General features: G+C 39.9%; 1 protein-coding gene across 29 annotated transcripts in view; it reads right to left on the reverse strand.

The window, feature by feature from the left end:
• The window catches only part of LOC126297414 (liprin-alpha-1-like), a gene marked incomplete at its 5' end in the record, with an annotated part of 177,721 nt that overhangs the window by 7,201 nt on the left and 152,731 nt on the right, over positions 1 to 17,789 (reverse strand). For all 29 annotated transcript variants that reach the window (XM_049988203.1, XM_049988202.1, XM_049988199.1 and 26 more), the window contains 2 exon segments: positions 6,155 to 6,271; positions 6,433 to 6,589. In XM_049988203.1, coding sequence (XP_049844160.1) covers positions 6,155 to 6,271; positions 6,433 to 6,589 — 274 coding nt within the window.

The raw sequence follows: 17,789 nt of genomic DNA on the forward strand, positions 1-17,789 counted from the left end.
ATCTACAAAACCAAGACCTATAATAGAGAAGTTTATGTCGTATAGGAAAAGATCTGAAATTATCAGAGCAAAGAAGAATCTCGTGAAGTCGGGTCTGACAGTACGCGAGGATCTGACCTCTGAAAGACTAAAAATTTTGAAGAGCACGATTTCGAAATTTGGGCTACAGAACGTATGGACAAATGACGGCAGGATAATGGTTAAGACCGAAAACGGAAAGAAAAAAATTTGCAGTGTTAATGAACTTGAAAGCCTGTGCATTAGAAGCTAAATCACGTCTAATCTTGCTGCCACTAACCTGTATGTCTATACTGTTTACACTGTCAACTATATCTTAACTAATGTATTATCAAATTATTTGTTTCTCTACATAACTATTTTTTTTATCTCTAATTATTTTTTCTCATGTAATTTTTGTTATTATTTGTATTATCAACTTTTTGTTTCTCCACATAACTATTTTCATCTTTAATTGTTTTTGTTAATTATTACATAAGGTAGTCTCACTTCCATGCTTAATTAGCAACCCACCATCATACTTTAGTTGTAATCCTCATAAGTGAAGTTAATATCACACTCTGTCGTAACGTGCAGATTATTCCTGTTGTGTTTAGCGAAATTCCTTCCCCTGCCAGCCCACGGCTGCTTCCAGAACCGTTGCAGACCTTGCAGACCTTGGCCGCAGATCCTGTTGCCTCACCGGGGACCTACCCCCTCCCCTTCCCGGCCGCTTTCACTGCACAGAACTGGGAGGGCAGTCCCTCACCCCCCCCTCCTTCACACGCCTTCCGCATTCCTCATGCCAGACCCTCTAGTCACCGCCAACCACGACCCGCAAACATCGGTCGGCAACCTCCTCGGGCAATCAACATCCGAACGCACCAAGTTGCATATTGCACATGCAAACGTCCAGTCTCTGCCAGCTCACTTCGACGAGTTCAAATACATATTTCAAACTGCTGATATACACGTAATAATTTTGTCAGAGACTTGGCTCAAACCAAGTATTCCTACAACTTCCGTAAACCTAGATGGCTATATCTTTCTCAGGCACGACAGATGCAACAGACGAGGGGGCGGAGTAGGGGCTTACATACGCTCTGATTTGTCACCTACAGTACTACACACATCCGACAACAATGTAGATAAACAAGTGGAATATATGTTCATAGAGATCAAATCACTTAACAGAAAGTGCTTAATATGTGTCCTTTACAAACCTCCTAAAGTAGGTGGATTCGCCTGCTTCGAAACTGCCCTCTCTAGTCCCGAATCGTCATATGAACATGTAATTATAGCAGGTGACACTAACATTAATTTTCTGTGCAATAGTCCTTCCACTGGGAAATTTAAGAGGATGCTTTCTTCCTCAAATATGACGCTACTTCAGCTGGCACCTACTCATCACACGACTACCAGTCACACTTTCATTGATATATTTGCAACGAAATCTCCGAACAGAATAATCCGCACCTCTCAAATGTCTGCGCCTGGTATGTCTGCCCATGACATCGTTTCCATGACGTATTCACTAGAATGTCCTAGAAAGAAACAAAAACTGTCTACATACCGAGACCTCAAACGCATAAATTTGCCTAAACTCGAAACTGAGGCACAAGAAATAGTTTGGGGGATGACCTCTACTCCCCTCATGCACATAAACGACAAACTCCAGGATTTCACTAACAAAATTACTCAACTGTATGACAAATATGCTCCAATAAAGACCAGAAAAGTAAAAAGGCAACCTGCACCCTGGCTGACTGATGAACTAAAACAGCTCATGAATCTCAGAGATGCTGCACATCGAGCATACAAGATACGCCCTACACCTGAAAATCATGCTGTATACAAGCAGAAACGAAAGAAAGTCAGTCAAGCGGTGAGAAACGCTAAGCTCAGATATGCCCGTACATTAGCTGACAATAGATGTAGACCAGCTATCCTGTGGAAAAATCTTCGTAGTCTCGGTTTAGGCAAAATAAAAGTTGCAGAAAATCACATGGTCCCAGCTGAAGAACTAAACTGTTTCTTCACGTTACCTACAACCAAAATTGTACCGCAAAAAAAAAAAAAAAAAAAAAAAAAACAGAATCATTGATTACTTCATGGGGTTGAACGACTGTAGCAAAGAAAAATTCTATCTACAGCACGTCACTTGCAGTACTGTCAAGAAAGCCATAATGCGGATTAAATCAGCATCTACTGGACATGATGGTATCACTATCCAGATGGTAAAACTTATTATTGACCAACTACTGCCCTCTATAACAGACATTTTCAACGATTCATTAATCACAAGTGTTTGCCCTGAGGCCTGGAAACTGGGACAAATTAAGCCACTGCCTAAAAAGGACATAGCCACAGCACCCTCTGACTACCGCCCCATCTGCCTTCTTCCTACACTATCAAAGGCCTTAGAATATATAGTCCATGACCAGCTCACCATCTACCTCACTACTAACAACCTATTAGACGAATACCAATCAGGTTTCCGTAAACATCGAAGCACAACATCTGCTCTGATAAAGGTGACAGATGACCTGAAACTTGCCATGGACAGACAGGAAGCGACTATCATTTGCTTCTTAGATTTCAGCAAAGCATTTGATACTGTTGACTTCGACATCTTACTGGCCAAACTTAGCGGTCTAAATTTCTCACGAAGTGCAGTGCAATGGTTTCGCTCATACATGACGTCTCGTCAGCAACGCGTCCTATCTGGGAATATAAAATCACAATGGCGGCAGGTAGTATCAGGCGTTCCCCAAGGCTCAGTATTAGGTCCTATACTCTTCTCTCTGTATGTCAACGATGTGTCAACGGTTCTGACCTATTGCAAATACCATATGTATGCTGATGACCTTCAGTTGTATCTAAGTGCGAAACCAAGCAATCTCAAGAAAGCTATTGAAAATTTCAATACTGACCTCGATGCACTGTCAAAATGGGCACAGGACATAGGTCTAAAACTAAACCCATCTAAAACCCAAGTGGTACTTGTTGGTCACTCTAAGCTCATTAGCCCAAAACATCGGGAATCCGTACCACCTCTTATCCTAAATGGAACAAATATTAACTTCTCTCCCTCAGCAAAGAGTTTGGGAGTAATAATAGATGAAAATCTAAATTGGACAGACCACGTAACTGCAGTGTGCAAAAAAGCATCAGCATCCCTTCATGTCCTACAAAAATATAAAAAACTCTTCCCTTTCGATCTGCAAAAGAAATTAGTACAAATGCTTATACTCCCAATCATTGACTACAGCGATATTATCCTACAAGGCCTCTCACAGGAAAATTCTCGACGTCTAGAACTGGTCATGAATGCCTGCATCTGATATATTTGTGACGTTCAACTTTTTGATCACATTTCACTAGCATATGCAAAATTGTCCTGGCTGCGTGCAGACAAACGCAGAGATTACCATACACTCTATCTCATCTACTGCCTTATAAATGTAAACTGTCCCTCATATCTCTCCTCGTCCCTAACGCTCATGTCGGAACAACATGACAGAAACAGACGTTCCCATTATAATAAAATCCTCTCCGTTCCACTGCATCGCTCAGTCACCTTCTCCAAGTCCTTTACAGTAGCGGGAACCCGACTCTGGAATAACCTCCCTCGTTATGTTAGAGAACTTAAAAGCATGTCCAGCTTCAAAAAACAGTTAATGACGTATCTACTTAAGCAACAGTAATGCCTTCCTCTGTACATGAATGCACTTCACCTCATTACTTCCCTCTTTCCCCCTTCTTAAATCTCCATTCCCCAAAACACGCTAAACTAGTAAACATCTACTTTACACACATCTGCACAAACCTTCATTGCTATTGCCAATCCTTCTCATGTTTGTCATTATTATTTGATTTTTTTACTGTTATTATTATTGCTTATTATTGCTTTTATGATAATCTGTATGTATAGCACCTGTTGTAAAAATACTGCCGCATTTATGTTATTAGGTCTTAGTGACTACTCTTTATTCATATTGTCACTAGAGTAAGCTAATATTCTCATTTAAACTATGGTCATGATGTAACTCTGATGTGTGAAATGCTGCATGTGTGGAACACTGGTCCGATGTAAGAGAGGGCCTGATGGCCCTAATCTGATCAGGTTAAATAAATAACTAAATAAATATTCACATGTAACCTAAATCAATGGTTGTGAACAATGTGTTGGACAGTTTAGTAAGCCAGATGGAGTGTTCCACAAGCTAGCAGTCTGCCATCCTTGAATTAAAAAAAAAAAAATTGGATCACCAGTCATTCAACAACTGCAGCTGCCTGACACGTAGTTCAGAACATACAAATGCACACTGATTTTTCATCACTTATTTTCTTAGTCTTAGTTATGATCTGTTACAGTCTACCCTTCAGCTTGCAGCTTTGCCCTCACTTTTGGTACTGTTGACATTATCATATACGATCTTTTACACACTGTCACAATCTTTGATGATTTGGGTCACTCCCAACATACCGGAAATATTAATCACGCACATCATTTAACAACAAATTTTCCACCATGTAGGGACATTACACTGATGAAGTTTAGAAAGCAGCCCTGGGTACAGTGAGTAACTTGGGATCAGAGCTAGATCAGGAGAGATATTTCAAGGCAATGTCTGTGCAACCAAAATGCAGCACATATTGTCACTCCTTGTTGGATCATTACTACTTATACAAATTATTATCACCATCATACAAAGACACAGGACATCAAATAAACCTTATGCAACTATAACAGTTACACTGCTCTTGCAGTTATCTTGTTACCACAAAATTTGCATAATCATACATGGAATGGAATACGATTCTGCCTGACAATCTACGCAAACAGGGATGAGAAGTAAAGAGACAGTGTAGACTTACTGCCAGCACCTCACTGCTGAATGTCAAGAAGCAGACGAAACCAGGAACTTGGGAAGGAGAGAAATTCTGGGAATAGGTACTTCTCGGTCAGCAATACCACCCATCACACATGCAATACTTTGAACCACTGTAACACAGCATCTGTTCTACATGTTCAAGGCAACCCTTTGCAAAGTACTAAGCTGAGTCACAATAACAATTAATTTACTGACTGTGCTTCAAACTCAAGAACCAGTAGGAGGCGGATTAGAGGTGACTACTAATTTTATGGTAGTTATCAAGGGAATTTCCTACTGAAAACAAATGCAGTTTGTTATGACAGTTGGAATGTGTGGAGTTTGTTAAAAATTGTCAAATTTAAGGTAGCCAAAAATTATAGGTTAAAAATATCAGTTTACTGACAGTGAATGTTGGCCAGGATGATTGTGAAACTGAAAAAGTGTTGTAAGGCCATTTCCAATCTATGCAATTCCGAGAAGCTTGAGGGGGTGGGAAACGGTGTGTATGTGAAGCAGTCATTGAAGTAGAGCTTTGATGTTCAGTGGCATGCTCACTTGAAAAGGCTGTACAGCAATTAAAGTACACATAGTATATGACAAGACCACTTTCACATGTGATTCTGCTTCTGATGGAGAGGACAGTTTAAATGCATGAATAAAATAAACTCGGTGACATTTGCTGGAAAATAACCAGTGTGAATTAGGATAAGTCCTGACAATTTTGTACATTTTAGTTTTCTGGGTTGTGACATTGCGGAGAACTTGACAAATGATACTGATATGAAAATGAATCAATTAATTCAATGTTTGTGCTGTATGAAACAAAGACAATCCTTTCCCTGACATAAAGGTTAGAGGAACAGTTGGTGATTGTGAGAAAAGATGGAGCAAAATTACAGCTAATTGAAATGAACTGCTTGAGGTCAGTTAAAAGCTGCACAAGAGAAGACCACATTGAAAATGACAACAGCCAAAATGACTACAGACAACACCATGAATTAAGACTACAAATGATTACAGGATGATGTGATCTATTCAGATATTGTGGTGATGAACTAAAAGTTGGCAGCTATTTTTCTTCAACAGAAGTCCCCTTCTCAACTCCTTCTGAGCCAATATCTTTTGGTTTAGGGTACGTTAAGTTTTAATCTTTATCAACCTGATGTAGTCATATTTTGCCTTTTTCTTTTTATACAAAGATGCTACAAATTTTATGGCATTTATAAATAGAGAAACCACTTTTTCACCAGCCTCAGAAAACACTGACAGTTTCATACCTGGGTATTTTGGGTTGGTATTTGCAGCGCAAGTGCCATACCATTAGAGTCAAAGCTTTCATCAAGTGCAATTAGTGCTCCATGAACTCCAGATTCCAGCAGGTTGTTTGCATATTCCTGGAAATACGAAGCCAAGAAATACATTTCTGAGCTGAATAATGACATGCCATATTTTATATAACAAACAGAGTGACAAATATCTTTTACATTCTCTGCAATTATAAAATGTGATCCGCAAATGTTCTAACAGTATAAAATTTTGGATATATAAACAGTACCTTTAATCCAATAGAAGTGACCCAGCGGATGACTCTTTCGTTTGACCAAACCAATACATCAGTCAGTTCATTTTCAGATGATTTACGCCGCTCTTCCAGTTGCTTACGATCATAGTTCAGTCTCTTTAAGCATGATATTCCATACTGTAGACTAGTCCTGAATGAAATAAAGTTAAATAGAATTGAGAGTAACTGAGCTGCATCTTTATAGACAATGGTACAGGGACTTACCTTTTCCTTTATTTGCCAAAGTAAATATTTTTCAGTACATATAGTGTGCATCAGTTCCTAAAGTTCCAAGCATGGTGTATTGCATGATCGTGTGGAAACAGTTTTACAGTAATAATAATACCAGAGACTATTTTAAACATGTAACTGAGAAACAGCTTGTATATTTCTGCTGATGGAGGATACATATACATATTTCAAATGATCATGTTAAAACCCTGTCTAATGTTTATGTTAATGTTTGACTTTGTGTAGTAGTAACACAGACACTGTAAGCAAAAGTAATTTCCTTAGATTACATATTTGAAATGTGTAACTATTTTGACTATATAAATGAAAGGAAGAGGTAAGATACCCAGTGTTTTAAAAAAAGGTTTTGCACAATTTCCTATTGCTTACATTTTTTATTATTCATATAATTATATTCATATAATTTTGTTGTATTTCTGAAAACTGTTCTACTCTGAGGAGTGTTTTTCCAGACTATAGTGCTGTACTAATGCTGTGAATGTAGAAGAGCAATGTATACAGTGCTCATTACTGTAATAGTTTTGTTACTGACAAGGATCCTTACTACACATGTCAGTTTAGACAATTTTAAATGTGGCAAAGTGCTACAAGAGTTTTATTTTAAATTTATGGAGTATGAATGTAAAGATGCTTAACTTCCAAGTTTCCTCATTTTTTGAGGTACACACAGCACTGTAAATGTGATTTACAAAACACTGAATGAATATTTGTGCAACTTATACAAGACTACAGACAACACAGTGCACAATGTTATAGAACAGTGGAAATGACAGCAAATCATGACAACTCCAGCATAGTTACATGACTAAATGGATGATATCCTCATCCCCATAGTAGTGAAAAGAGAAATTTAAATGGTAGAAAACACAATATTCAATTCAGTAGAATATGGCACATATTACATACTATTACTGTTATTTCACCACTATTGTAATGCACTGAGGACAGGAAATACACATCTATGCACAAGCCTCCAGTTCTTTAATTTTGTAGCCATAGTTCTTATATGAATGACTTCTCTTTCAGTAATTTGGGATGTTTCTCTGTCCCAGTTCATTACAGTTAACAACACACAATATAGCACTCTATTGCAATCTCTTCATAAAAAGCCTAGTTAACATGATGAATAGGTAATATGAATGGACACAAGCTGGACAACTCTTTACCTGTACTTCTGAGAAGAGGATATTCTACTGCAATGCAAAAAGAAACCACTTATTTATAACTAGGTATTTAAAATAGTTTATTCAGTACACTATAATTAGTTTCAACCATCCAATGTTACATAATGGTTGTCACATCATTTTATCAACTTCCAATGATGTCACCATGACCAGACATCAAAACCTAACAAACCACTAAAAGTTTTTATTAAATCTCTGGAGAAATAATGAACCAGAGAAGTTCCACAAAATGTGATAAAATGCATGCTGTGCAAAAAATTAGAGCAACGAGGTGAAGGTTGTGGCAACTCTCAGAATTGGTACAATACAACTTAAAGCTATTAATATCTTGTACTACATAAATTTCACAGCTCTTGCTTTGTTGTTTTTATGTAGCAAGTTAATCATCTGAATAAGAAATGTCAAGCAAAGCACTGATTTTGGTATCCATCAGTAACAGCCTCAACAAAGCAGTGCAAATCAATTCAATACGTGTGCCACATATCATGCAGGAAGTGTGGCCAATGTGGAATGACATACAATCAGTTTCCTATATGTCCTCAAAAGTTGATGTAAAATGCGTTTTTTGCCTTGAATAACTCTGGAACAACTCCCTAATGCCAGTGTGACACAATCTCCCTTAGCAGTTGTGTGTTAATAGGGAAACCAAGTGCTTCTGTATTGAGCTATAAAACCTGTGTAAAAAGTTAAACCATGTGCACCAACTAGATATAAGCAAAATAAAGCATGAAGAAAATGCCAGACACAGGTTTCACTTAAACAGAAATGGAAAGCTGAAGTCAGTGAGCCAGATAGCGGAACTTTGTGACAGACTGCATGAAACGATGGACCCAGAGTTATTATGATTGCGAAACTCTTTAGTTCCTGTTCTGTCTTTTTTCACTCCGAGTTCTTTCTTTCCACCAGCAACTTAGGTGAGTTGTCATGAGAGATTTCTGTGCAGCGGTGTGATACAGTGTCGTAAACATGCTTCTTTCTGCAAGCCCTGAGCAAAGAGGTGGTCACCACAGCAGGGAGCCAAGGGAGGCCAGATACATCCAGATGCAGTAACAACAGGTGGTGTCCTGGTTAAACTAGGAGACTGGAAAACTTCAAGGCTACCCAGCCTTAAGAATGCTTTTTAGACAAAAAGAGATCTATGGGATGGAAAAAATGCTTTGAAAGCAAAAAACCACACCACAGGAAGAAAGAAAGAAACCAGGTGTTCCGAATTGAGCTTGTGGAACATACACCAATTGGTTCACAAAAATTATTTTGATAACTAGAGGAAGGACTCACATGTGTGTTTGTGCCTTCCCTCTCATTCACCAGGACAGAACTCTCATTCTTGGTGGAATAGAACTCTAAACTTCTGCACCCACTTTTAGAGACAATCAACACGATTGGTTACTCAAGTCAAAATATATGAGGAAAGATACTTTTTCAACATTTTTTGTTGGTCAGAGCTTGCAATCTTTATCATAATTGGTTCGACAGTTTCTGACACTGGGAGAGCCAGCACAATTTCTATAATAGTGAGCAGAACATACTTCATCTTGGGCAGGCAGGGAGGACACTTCATCTTAGATGGGCACTGGGAAATGTTCAACTTCAGGACCTCATCAGCCATCTTTGGCTCTGTCTTACAGAGTTTGGACTTTGTTGCAAAATGTATGTAGATGTCAATGACAGACTCACAGTCAGTAGACACCATTTCAGTCATCCACTATGGTAGAACTATACAAGCATGGTGAGAATGTGCAGCAACGATAGGTGCCATGATGAATAGACCGTGAATATTTATTTTTTTATTTTGAGATTGATTTGGCTTAGCTGAATTCACACTTGCAGCTCCCTTGACTTGCTAGGTGCTAAGGCAAGGAAAGTGCTGCTTTGATATAAATTTCTAGAAATTTTATTCCTAGTCTGGCCTTCAATTCCTCTGATTAGTCACATTTTCAATCATTGGAATTTATATGGGGACTTTTAATCATTTTATTCACAATCCTATTTACACCCACTCATGCCAACGCCTTAACATGCCATTTTGTGAATCTCACTGAATCACTGTGCACCCTACACTGACTGTCAGTTCAATCCATGTTTTAATGAATCTTTGCATTTTTATAATAAATTTAACTTGAGTGTTACCTGTAATTTCATACAGTAACTATATGAAAACTTTCTCCAATACATTGATTGAAAAAAAAAAATTGCAGCACCAAGGAGGAGTTGTGCAACATAAACAAAAGTTGGTAGGTGTGTTTCTACATCTGAAAGATGATGTATACTCATATTTCATGCCAGTCACCTAAGAGTGGTGCTAGTAGTGCCACCATGAGGATGCAAATCAGGTTTTCTTTAAATACATGTTGTTACAGTCATTAGTGTTGGTTAACCTTTGAGACTGGATGTGGTGAGTTGATATTAGTGAAAAATGCGATTAAGGTGAAAAGATGGCATTATCAGCACCTCACAGAGTTTGAATGACATTGAGTAATATGGCTATGAGAAGCTGTATACTCCTTCCACGATACTGTAGAAAGACTTGGCAGGAATGCAGCCATTGTACATGACTGATGGCAGTGGTGGTCATTTGAACATACAGTCACAAGAAGACCGGGCTCCAGACGGCCAAGTGACACTACAGAAAGGGAAGGCCATTGCATTTGCTATATGGCTCCATGGCGTCATACAGCATCTGCAGCAGCAATTTGAGCAACACCTGCCACCACAGTGACACAACAGACTGTTACAATTTGGTTACTCAAGGAGAGCTCTGAGCCAGATGCCCTGTAGTGTGCATTCCACTGACCCCAAACCACCGTCATTTGCAACTTCGGTAATGTCAAGTGAGAGCTCATTGCAGGGCAGAGTGGAGGTCTGTTGTCTTTTCTGATGCAAGTTGGTTCTGAGATGGTTTCAGTGATGGCATTGTGTTAGGAGGAAGCTACTTAAGGGCCTGCAACCAACCTGTCTGTACAATACACACACTGGACCTACACCTTGAGTTACAGTCCAGGTTGTGATTTCGTATGACAGCAGGCGCACTCTCGTGGTTATCCCCCACACCCTGACTGCAAATTTGTACATCAATCTGATATTCAACCAGTTGGGCTGGCATTCACGAACAGCATTCCCGGGGGTGTTTTCCGACAGGATAATGGTCACCCCCTTACCGCCGTTGCATCACCCTGCTCGATCAACAGATCTGTCTCCGATTAAATGCATATGGAGCATCGTCAGATGACAACTCCGGCATCATCCACAAACAGCATTAACTGTCCCTTTATTGACAGACCAAGTGTAACAGGCATAGAACTCCATCACAGAATTGACATCTGGCACCTGCACAACACAATGCATGCATGTTTGCATGCTTTTACTCAACATTCTGGTAGATGTACCAGTTATTAATGTACTAGCATTTCACATTTGCAATGGCTTATCTCATGCTTACCTGGGATCTTGCCATGTTAATCACTTAAATACACTCCTGGAAATTGAAATAAGAACACCGTGAATTCATTGTCACAGGAAGGGGAAACTTTATTGACACATTCCTGGGGTCAGATACATCACATGATCACACTGACAGAACCACAGGCACATAGACACAGGCAACAGAGCATGCACAATGTCGGCACTAGTACAGTGTATATCCACCTTTCGCAGCAATGCAGGCTGCTATTCTCCCATGGAGACAATCGTAGAGATGCTGGATGTAGTCCTGTGGAACGGCTTGCCATGCCATTTCCACCTGGCGCCTCAGTTGGACCAGCGTTCGTGCTGGACGTGCAGACCGCGTGAGACGACGCTTCATCCAGTCCCGAACATGCTCAATGGGGGACAGATCCGGAGATCTTGCTGGCCAGGGTAGTTGACTTACACCTTCTAGAGCACGTTGGGTGGCACGGGACACATGCGGACGTGCATTGTCCTGTTGGAACAGCAAGTTCCCTTGCCGGTCTAGGAATGGTAGAATGATGGGTTCGATGACGGTTTGGATGTACCGTGCACTATTCAGTGTCCCCTCGATGATCACCAGAGGTGTACAGCCAGTGTAGGAAATCTCTCCCCACACCATGATGCCGGGTATTGGCCCTGTGTGCCTCGGTCGTATGCAGTCCTGATTGTGGCACTCACCTGCACTTTGCCAAACACGCATACGACCATCATTGGCACCAAGGCAGAAGCGACTCTCATTGCTGAAGACGACACGTCTCCATTCGTCCCTCCATTCACGCCTGTCGCGACACCACTGGAGGCGGGCTGCACGATGTTGGGGCATGAGCAGATGACGGCCTAACGGTGTGCGGGACCGTAGCCCAGCTTCATGGAGATGGTTGCGAATGGTCCTTGCCGATACTCCAGGAGCAACAGTGTCCCTAATTTGCTGGGAAGTGGCGGTGCGGTCCCCTACGGCACTGCGTAGGATCCTACGGTCTTGGCGTGCATCCGTGCGTCGCTGCGGTCCGGTCCCAGGTCGACGGGCACATGCACCTTCCGCCGACCACTGGTGACAACATCGATGTACTGTGGAGACCTCATGCCCCACGTGTTGAGCAATTCGGCGGTACGTCCACCCGGCCTCCCACATGCCCACTATACGCCCTCGCTCAAAGTCCGTCAACTGCACATACAGTTCATGTCCACGCTGTCGCGGCATGCTACCAGTGTTAAAGACTGCGATGGAGCTCCGTATGCCACGGCAAACTGGCTGACACTGACGGCGGCGGTGCACAAATGCTGCGCAGCTAGCGCCATTCGACGGCCAACACCGCAGATCCTGGTGTGTCCGCTGTGCCGTGCGTGTGATCATTGCTTGTACAGCCCTCTCGCAGTGTCCGGAGCAAGTATGGTGGGTCTGACACACCGGTGTCAATGTGTTCTTTTTTCCATTTCCAGGAGTGTATGTTACAGAGACAAATTTAATTCCAAAATGTCATTATTGTACATTAATTATTTTTTGGTGTAGCAATTTTTTCTGTCACTGTATATCTATGCAGCCATAGACCCAAATTGTCATGTTTGTTAGGGCCACTCCAGACTGCAGCAGTTTCTGTTATGTGACTTTTTAAATTAATTTCACACAATTTCAAGGATGGGACAATCAGCTTGCTGATTAAATCACCTGTCACTGGTCTTACAGAAATCATAGTTTCACATGACGAGTCAGAAAATAAAAGTGGAAAATATTCAGAACAAATTTTTGTTACTATATAAATCACATTAAGATAATATTGAAAGTTAAAAATCTGAAACATTAGAAGAGAAGAACTGACAGAACCCTGTTTTACATCAACAGAAATAAAAAAGATGCCTGTCTGAGGAAGGGACATAAAACAGATTGGGGACACTGTTTTGGTAATGTTCTGTTAATCTTCACATCCACTTTGACTGTAGGACAGCACCAAAACCAACAAAGCAGCAAGGAAAAGGGCATAATGCCCCACGAACAGCCTGCACTTTATTAGAAATGCAACAAGTCATTTCTAGAGTTCTGTAATAAATAAGAAATCTGTACCCAGGTTCCAGAAAGGCAAGCAACCCCTCTTGGTCTTCCCTTGTGGGTGTCTATGACAATACACTAAATGTTCATTATCTTACAAATAAGTTCAATCTGCTGCAAGTCTCCGTGGATGAGCATTCACCATGCCTATTAGCAATAACAGAACATACACTGAAAGTCATTGAAATTAGCTAATCCAGTACCTTCAGAACCTGACAGTGCCAAACTACTGAAAATGTCAATTTACCGAGTGTCGTCTACAAACAGCAGTGCATAGAGTGTAAGACACTAGGTAAACAATAGATGATCAGTCTTTGATTGTTTATTGTATGTTCTCTGCTTCTGTTAAGGTTATGAAAATGTACAATACTGTATAAAACAATGTAAAACAACATTTTAGAGAACAAATGAAAAAAAATTATGCCTATATTCTGTACTGTAATTTTAAGATTTTATGTTAAGTTCAGGACATACAGTATTATACTGCAGTACAGTACTGTGTGTGCCTTATACTACAGTACATGCAGTATTTTCAAACTTTACTCACTTGAAATAAGAACTAATGTTTTTTTAATTGGTCTGATTTCTTCCTTCAAAAAATTTTCTACATATGGTACGCAAATTTACAAGTTCTTCAGTGCTGTATGATTTGCTGCTTCCAGCAAATCTTATAAATGTATCAATAGTGGCAGCTGCTTCATTACAGGTAGGTGGAGGTGTTGAGTTTATTACATCAGTCCCTACTTCTTGAATGGACTCAATATCTGGTAGTCGAAGTTCTTGTTGTGGCCCCATCATACTTTCTACTGTCAGTTCATCTGATATTGATTCAACTACAGGTTCTTTATTGTCAATATCTATCCAGTCCAAAACTTCATCTTCCAACAAATTTCTTATTTCATTTTGGGCAATATCTAATAATTTAACATTAGTATCATTTTCTATTGGAATAGTGGAGTCTATATCTTCTACATAGGCCTTTAAACATAATTTTCGCCAAGAGTAACAGGCTTAATTTTATTCTACACCAAAGCGGTTTCCAGAATAGTACATTTAATTTTTTTTTAAGTTCACCACTGAATAGTCTGAATTGATAAGCTCTTGAAGAAATGAAACTCTGTAAAGACATTTCAAATTTTGAATTACTCCCTGATCCATTGGCTGAATCAGGGAAGTAATGTATGCCGAATGGTAAGTGACAAAAATATTCCCTGAGATCAAGTTAGAAACTGGAGGGTGATTTGTACAGTTACTAGCAATAGTACAAGGCTGCTCTGTTCAGGAAACCCAAGGTTTTTTTATTGTCTCTCATAGGAAGCATAAATTATGGAAAAACCTGTTCCTTAAACAATTCTGAAGTCATCCATTCTTTGGAATGAACTCCAGAAATTATAGCAAAATTTAAAATGCTTTTAAGAGTTCTTGGCTTTTTGGCTTGCCAGTATCATAAGGAGCCAACATGTATTCACCCAAAGCATTTGAACACAACAAGACTGTCAGCTGATCTCTGTTTCTAGTTTTTGGCACACTTTTTTATCTTTATCTTTATCTGCCGAAGGCAAACAAAGCCAAAGTAGACTGATTTCATCGGCACCGTAGATCCGACTAGCAGTTAAGTTGTCACGTTTAATCAAATAACAAAAAGTTTCTTTGAACTCTTCAGCTGCATTTTGATCTGCCAATTGTAGCTCCTCACCTATATAAAGCTTCCAAATTCAATGGCGAGTCTTGAATCAGTATAGCCAACTGTAAGAAAATACACATTCAGTTTCTATTAACTGCAAATCAGCATGCAACTGTTCACCTTTTTCCATAATCATAGACGCAAGTACAGGTTTTCATTCAGACCTTATGGCACAGAACCACTTGTACAAAAATTTCATCCCACTGATCTAGTTTGGGCTTTTTCAAAGTTTTTTGAAATTCAGTGTCTTTTACAGCAACAGTCTGTGAGACAAATTTTTAAAGTTGATCTTTATTTTTTTTAATATCACATTTGTTGAAGAACCAATTTTATATTCTTCAATAAACTTTTTTCTATTTTCACCTTTCTCAAGCCAATTTAATGACCTCAATCTTTTACTGTGTTGTTAATATAACGTCTATATGTTTCACTTCCACATTGTTTTTAAGAGGTGCTTGAGTGAGAAAACATTCGCACAACAATATACAGCACTACTGTAATTGTGATATAGTACAGCACTAATTGTGATTACACTTTACAACACAGCTTTTTAATCACTGTAGACCATTGGTGTATGACAGGAGCTGCCTGAAACGTGACTGAAACAATTGTTGGCACTACATGACTCAAAGTTATTGAATGCGGCCAAGCACAACCAAATTCTGCCAAAAGCATCTAAAATATTCAGTATGTATGAAATGATGCCAGATTATTGAATGTGCCAGACAGTCAGATGCCAGATTAATGGGCTTTTACTGTACTATTAAAACAGTGGCACAATGTACATTGAACATTGTGCAAAACTCATCAAATGAATTCATAATTGTGAAGAAAGGCTTACCATCAGCTGTAGAATGAAATGATCACAATGAAAATTTGTGCCGGACTGGGACATGAACCTGGATTTCCCACTTATCGCTGGTGCAGGAAATGGGCTTTAGGTGTCAGCCCCAAGAAAACTATTACAGTACCGTTTACAAGGACGCATTTCCAGCACACATACTCAAATCTTAAGCTTCTCAATGAAACTTTACTTGTAGAGAAGGTACTGAAGTATCTAGAAGTAAATCTGAATGAGAAGCTATCATGGACTGCTCACAAAAAAAACAGATGTTCCAAGGCGAAAGGTACTCTTACGAGTACTAGGAGAGCCTCTGGGAAAAACTGGAGTCTACACCCAAAGAGTAGGTACTAGATGTACACCACCATAATAAGACCTATGGTGATGTATAGGACTACAGTAGAGTGGAACAAAGTAGAACAGAAGGTTGCTGTGAAGGAGCTTGCCAAAGTGCAGAGACTGGCCTGCTTAGCCACAACAGGCTGGATTAGCAGCACACATACCGATGGGATGGAGACTATGCTGGATGATGGACATGCCCCCACAACACCTCTGGATTAAAATGGAGGCAGGGGCATACATGCTAAAAACTGGAAATGACTGGATACCCTTAGGGTATCCTGAATCTCACACAAATATGGGGAATGTGGCAAATACAAAATTGGATGGGGAAATGCAGACTGACTAAAAATTAACTTCCAGCTGCTTCAATAAACCTTTCAGTGTAACAATTAGCAGTAGGGAGCAGTGGAAGAACAAACAATGCCACTGTGCAGGAGACATAATCTGGTTTACTGACGGGTCAAAAACAGATGAAGGCACTGGGGCTGGGGTCTACAGGGTAAAGCCTAGACTAGACAGTGAAATCTCTCTAAGTTAAATGATCACAGTCCTCCAGGTGGAAATACCTGCTGTCAAAGTGTGCACAGAGGTGAATTTGCACAGGCGTTACAAAGATCATAGCATCCACATTTATTCAGACAGCCATGCACTTCTGAAATCTCGGTCAACCCCAGCAACAAGATTGAAGATTGTTGCAGAATGCCACAAAGTTCTCATGGTACCAGGAGAAGGCAACAGCGTAAGTCTGCTGTGCGTCCCTGGCCAATCAGGAATCAGTGACAATGAAAACGCTGATAAGCTGGCTAGGACAGGTGCGATGACTCAATTTACTGGATTGAAACCTGTCCTTACTGTCACTAAGGCAATGGTTAAATTAAAACTATGAAATTGTATCAGAAGGCAGCATGTAGAATATTCTACCTATGATATTGTGTGGGGAGGGTAATGAAGCTGCACCACACCTAATTTTCCACTGTGAAGCATTGGAGATCACAAGATGAAACATTCTCCCCATCACGTCCTGAAGAAATAGTGTTGAATAAATGACCAATAAAGGGCCTCCAACTACTCTTAAAATAGTACTGGTTGACTTTATTAGAATCACAGGGAGTGAAATCACACAATAAACCCTGATTTGGTGGGCAATAGTGGGCTAGGACATTTGTTGTTTTAATCTCTCTGTTCAAATCAAATCAATACTAGATCGAAACTTCCACCAATCCTAAGTAACTTAGTCAGTCGGGCTCCAGATCTCGGCTGATAAACACCTACTGAGAGGCAGGTTAAGTGATTATCTTTCCCTGCCTTTTCCTTGAAGAATATTTTTAAAATTTTGTGCGTGCTTCTGTTTAAGAGGTGTATGCTCGCATTTTATAAATGTAAACTTGTGCAATCTGTTGTGTAGTTTTCATTTCTTCTGAACAGCCAGCTACACAGCTCACTAAGGCATCAGCATCCATTGGTGTCACATCAAGAGGATAGCAAGTTGCATTTCTAGGATTCTGTCTGCTTTTAAAGTTTACTTGTTCAATTAGTCTTGCTAGGATATGTGCATTA

This window comes from Schistocerca gregaria, chromosome X (genome assembly GCF_023897955.1).
Source record: "Schistocerca gregaria isolate iqSchGreg1 chromosome X, iqSchGreg1.2, whole genome shotgun sequence".
Lineage (NCBI taxonomy): Eukaryota > Metazoa > Arthropoda > Insecta > Orthoptera > Acrididae > Schistocerca > Schistocerca gregaria.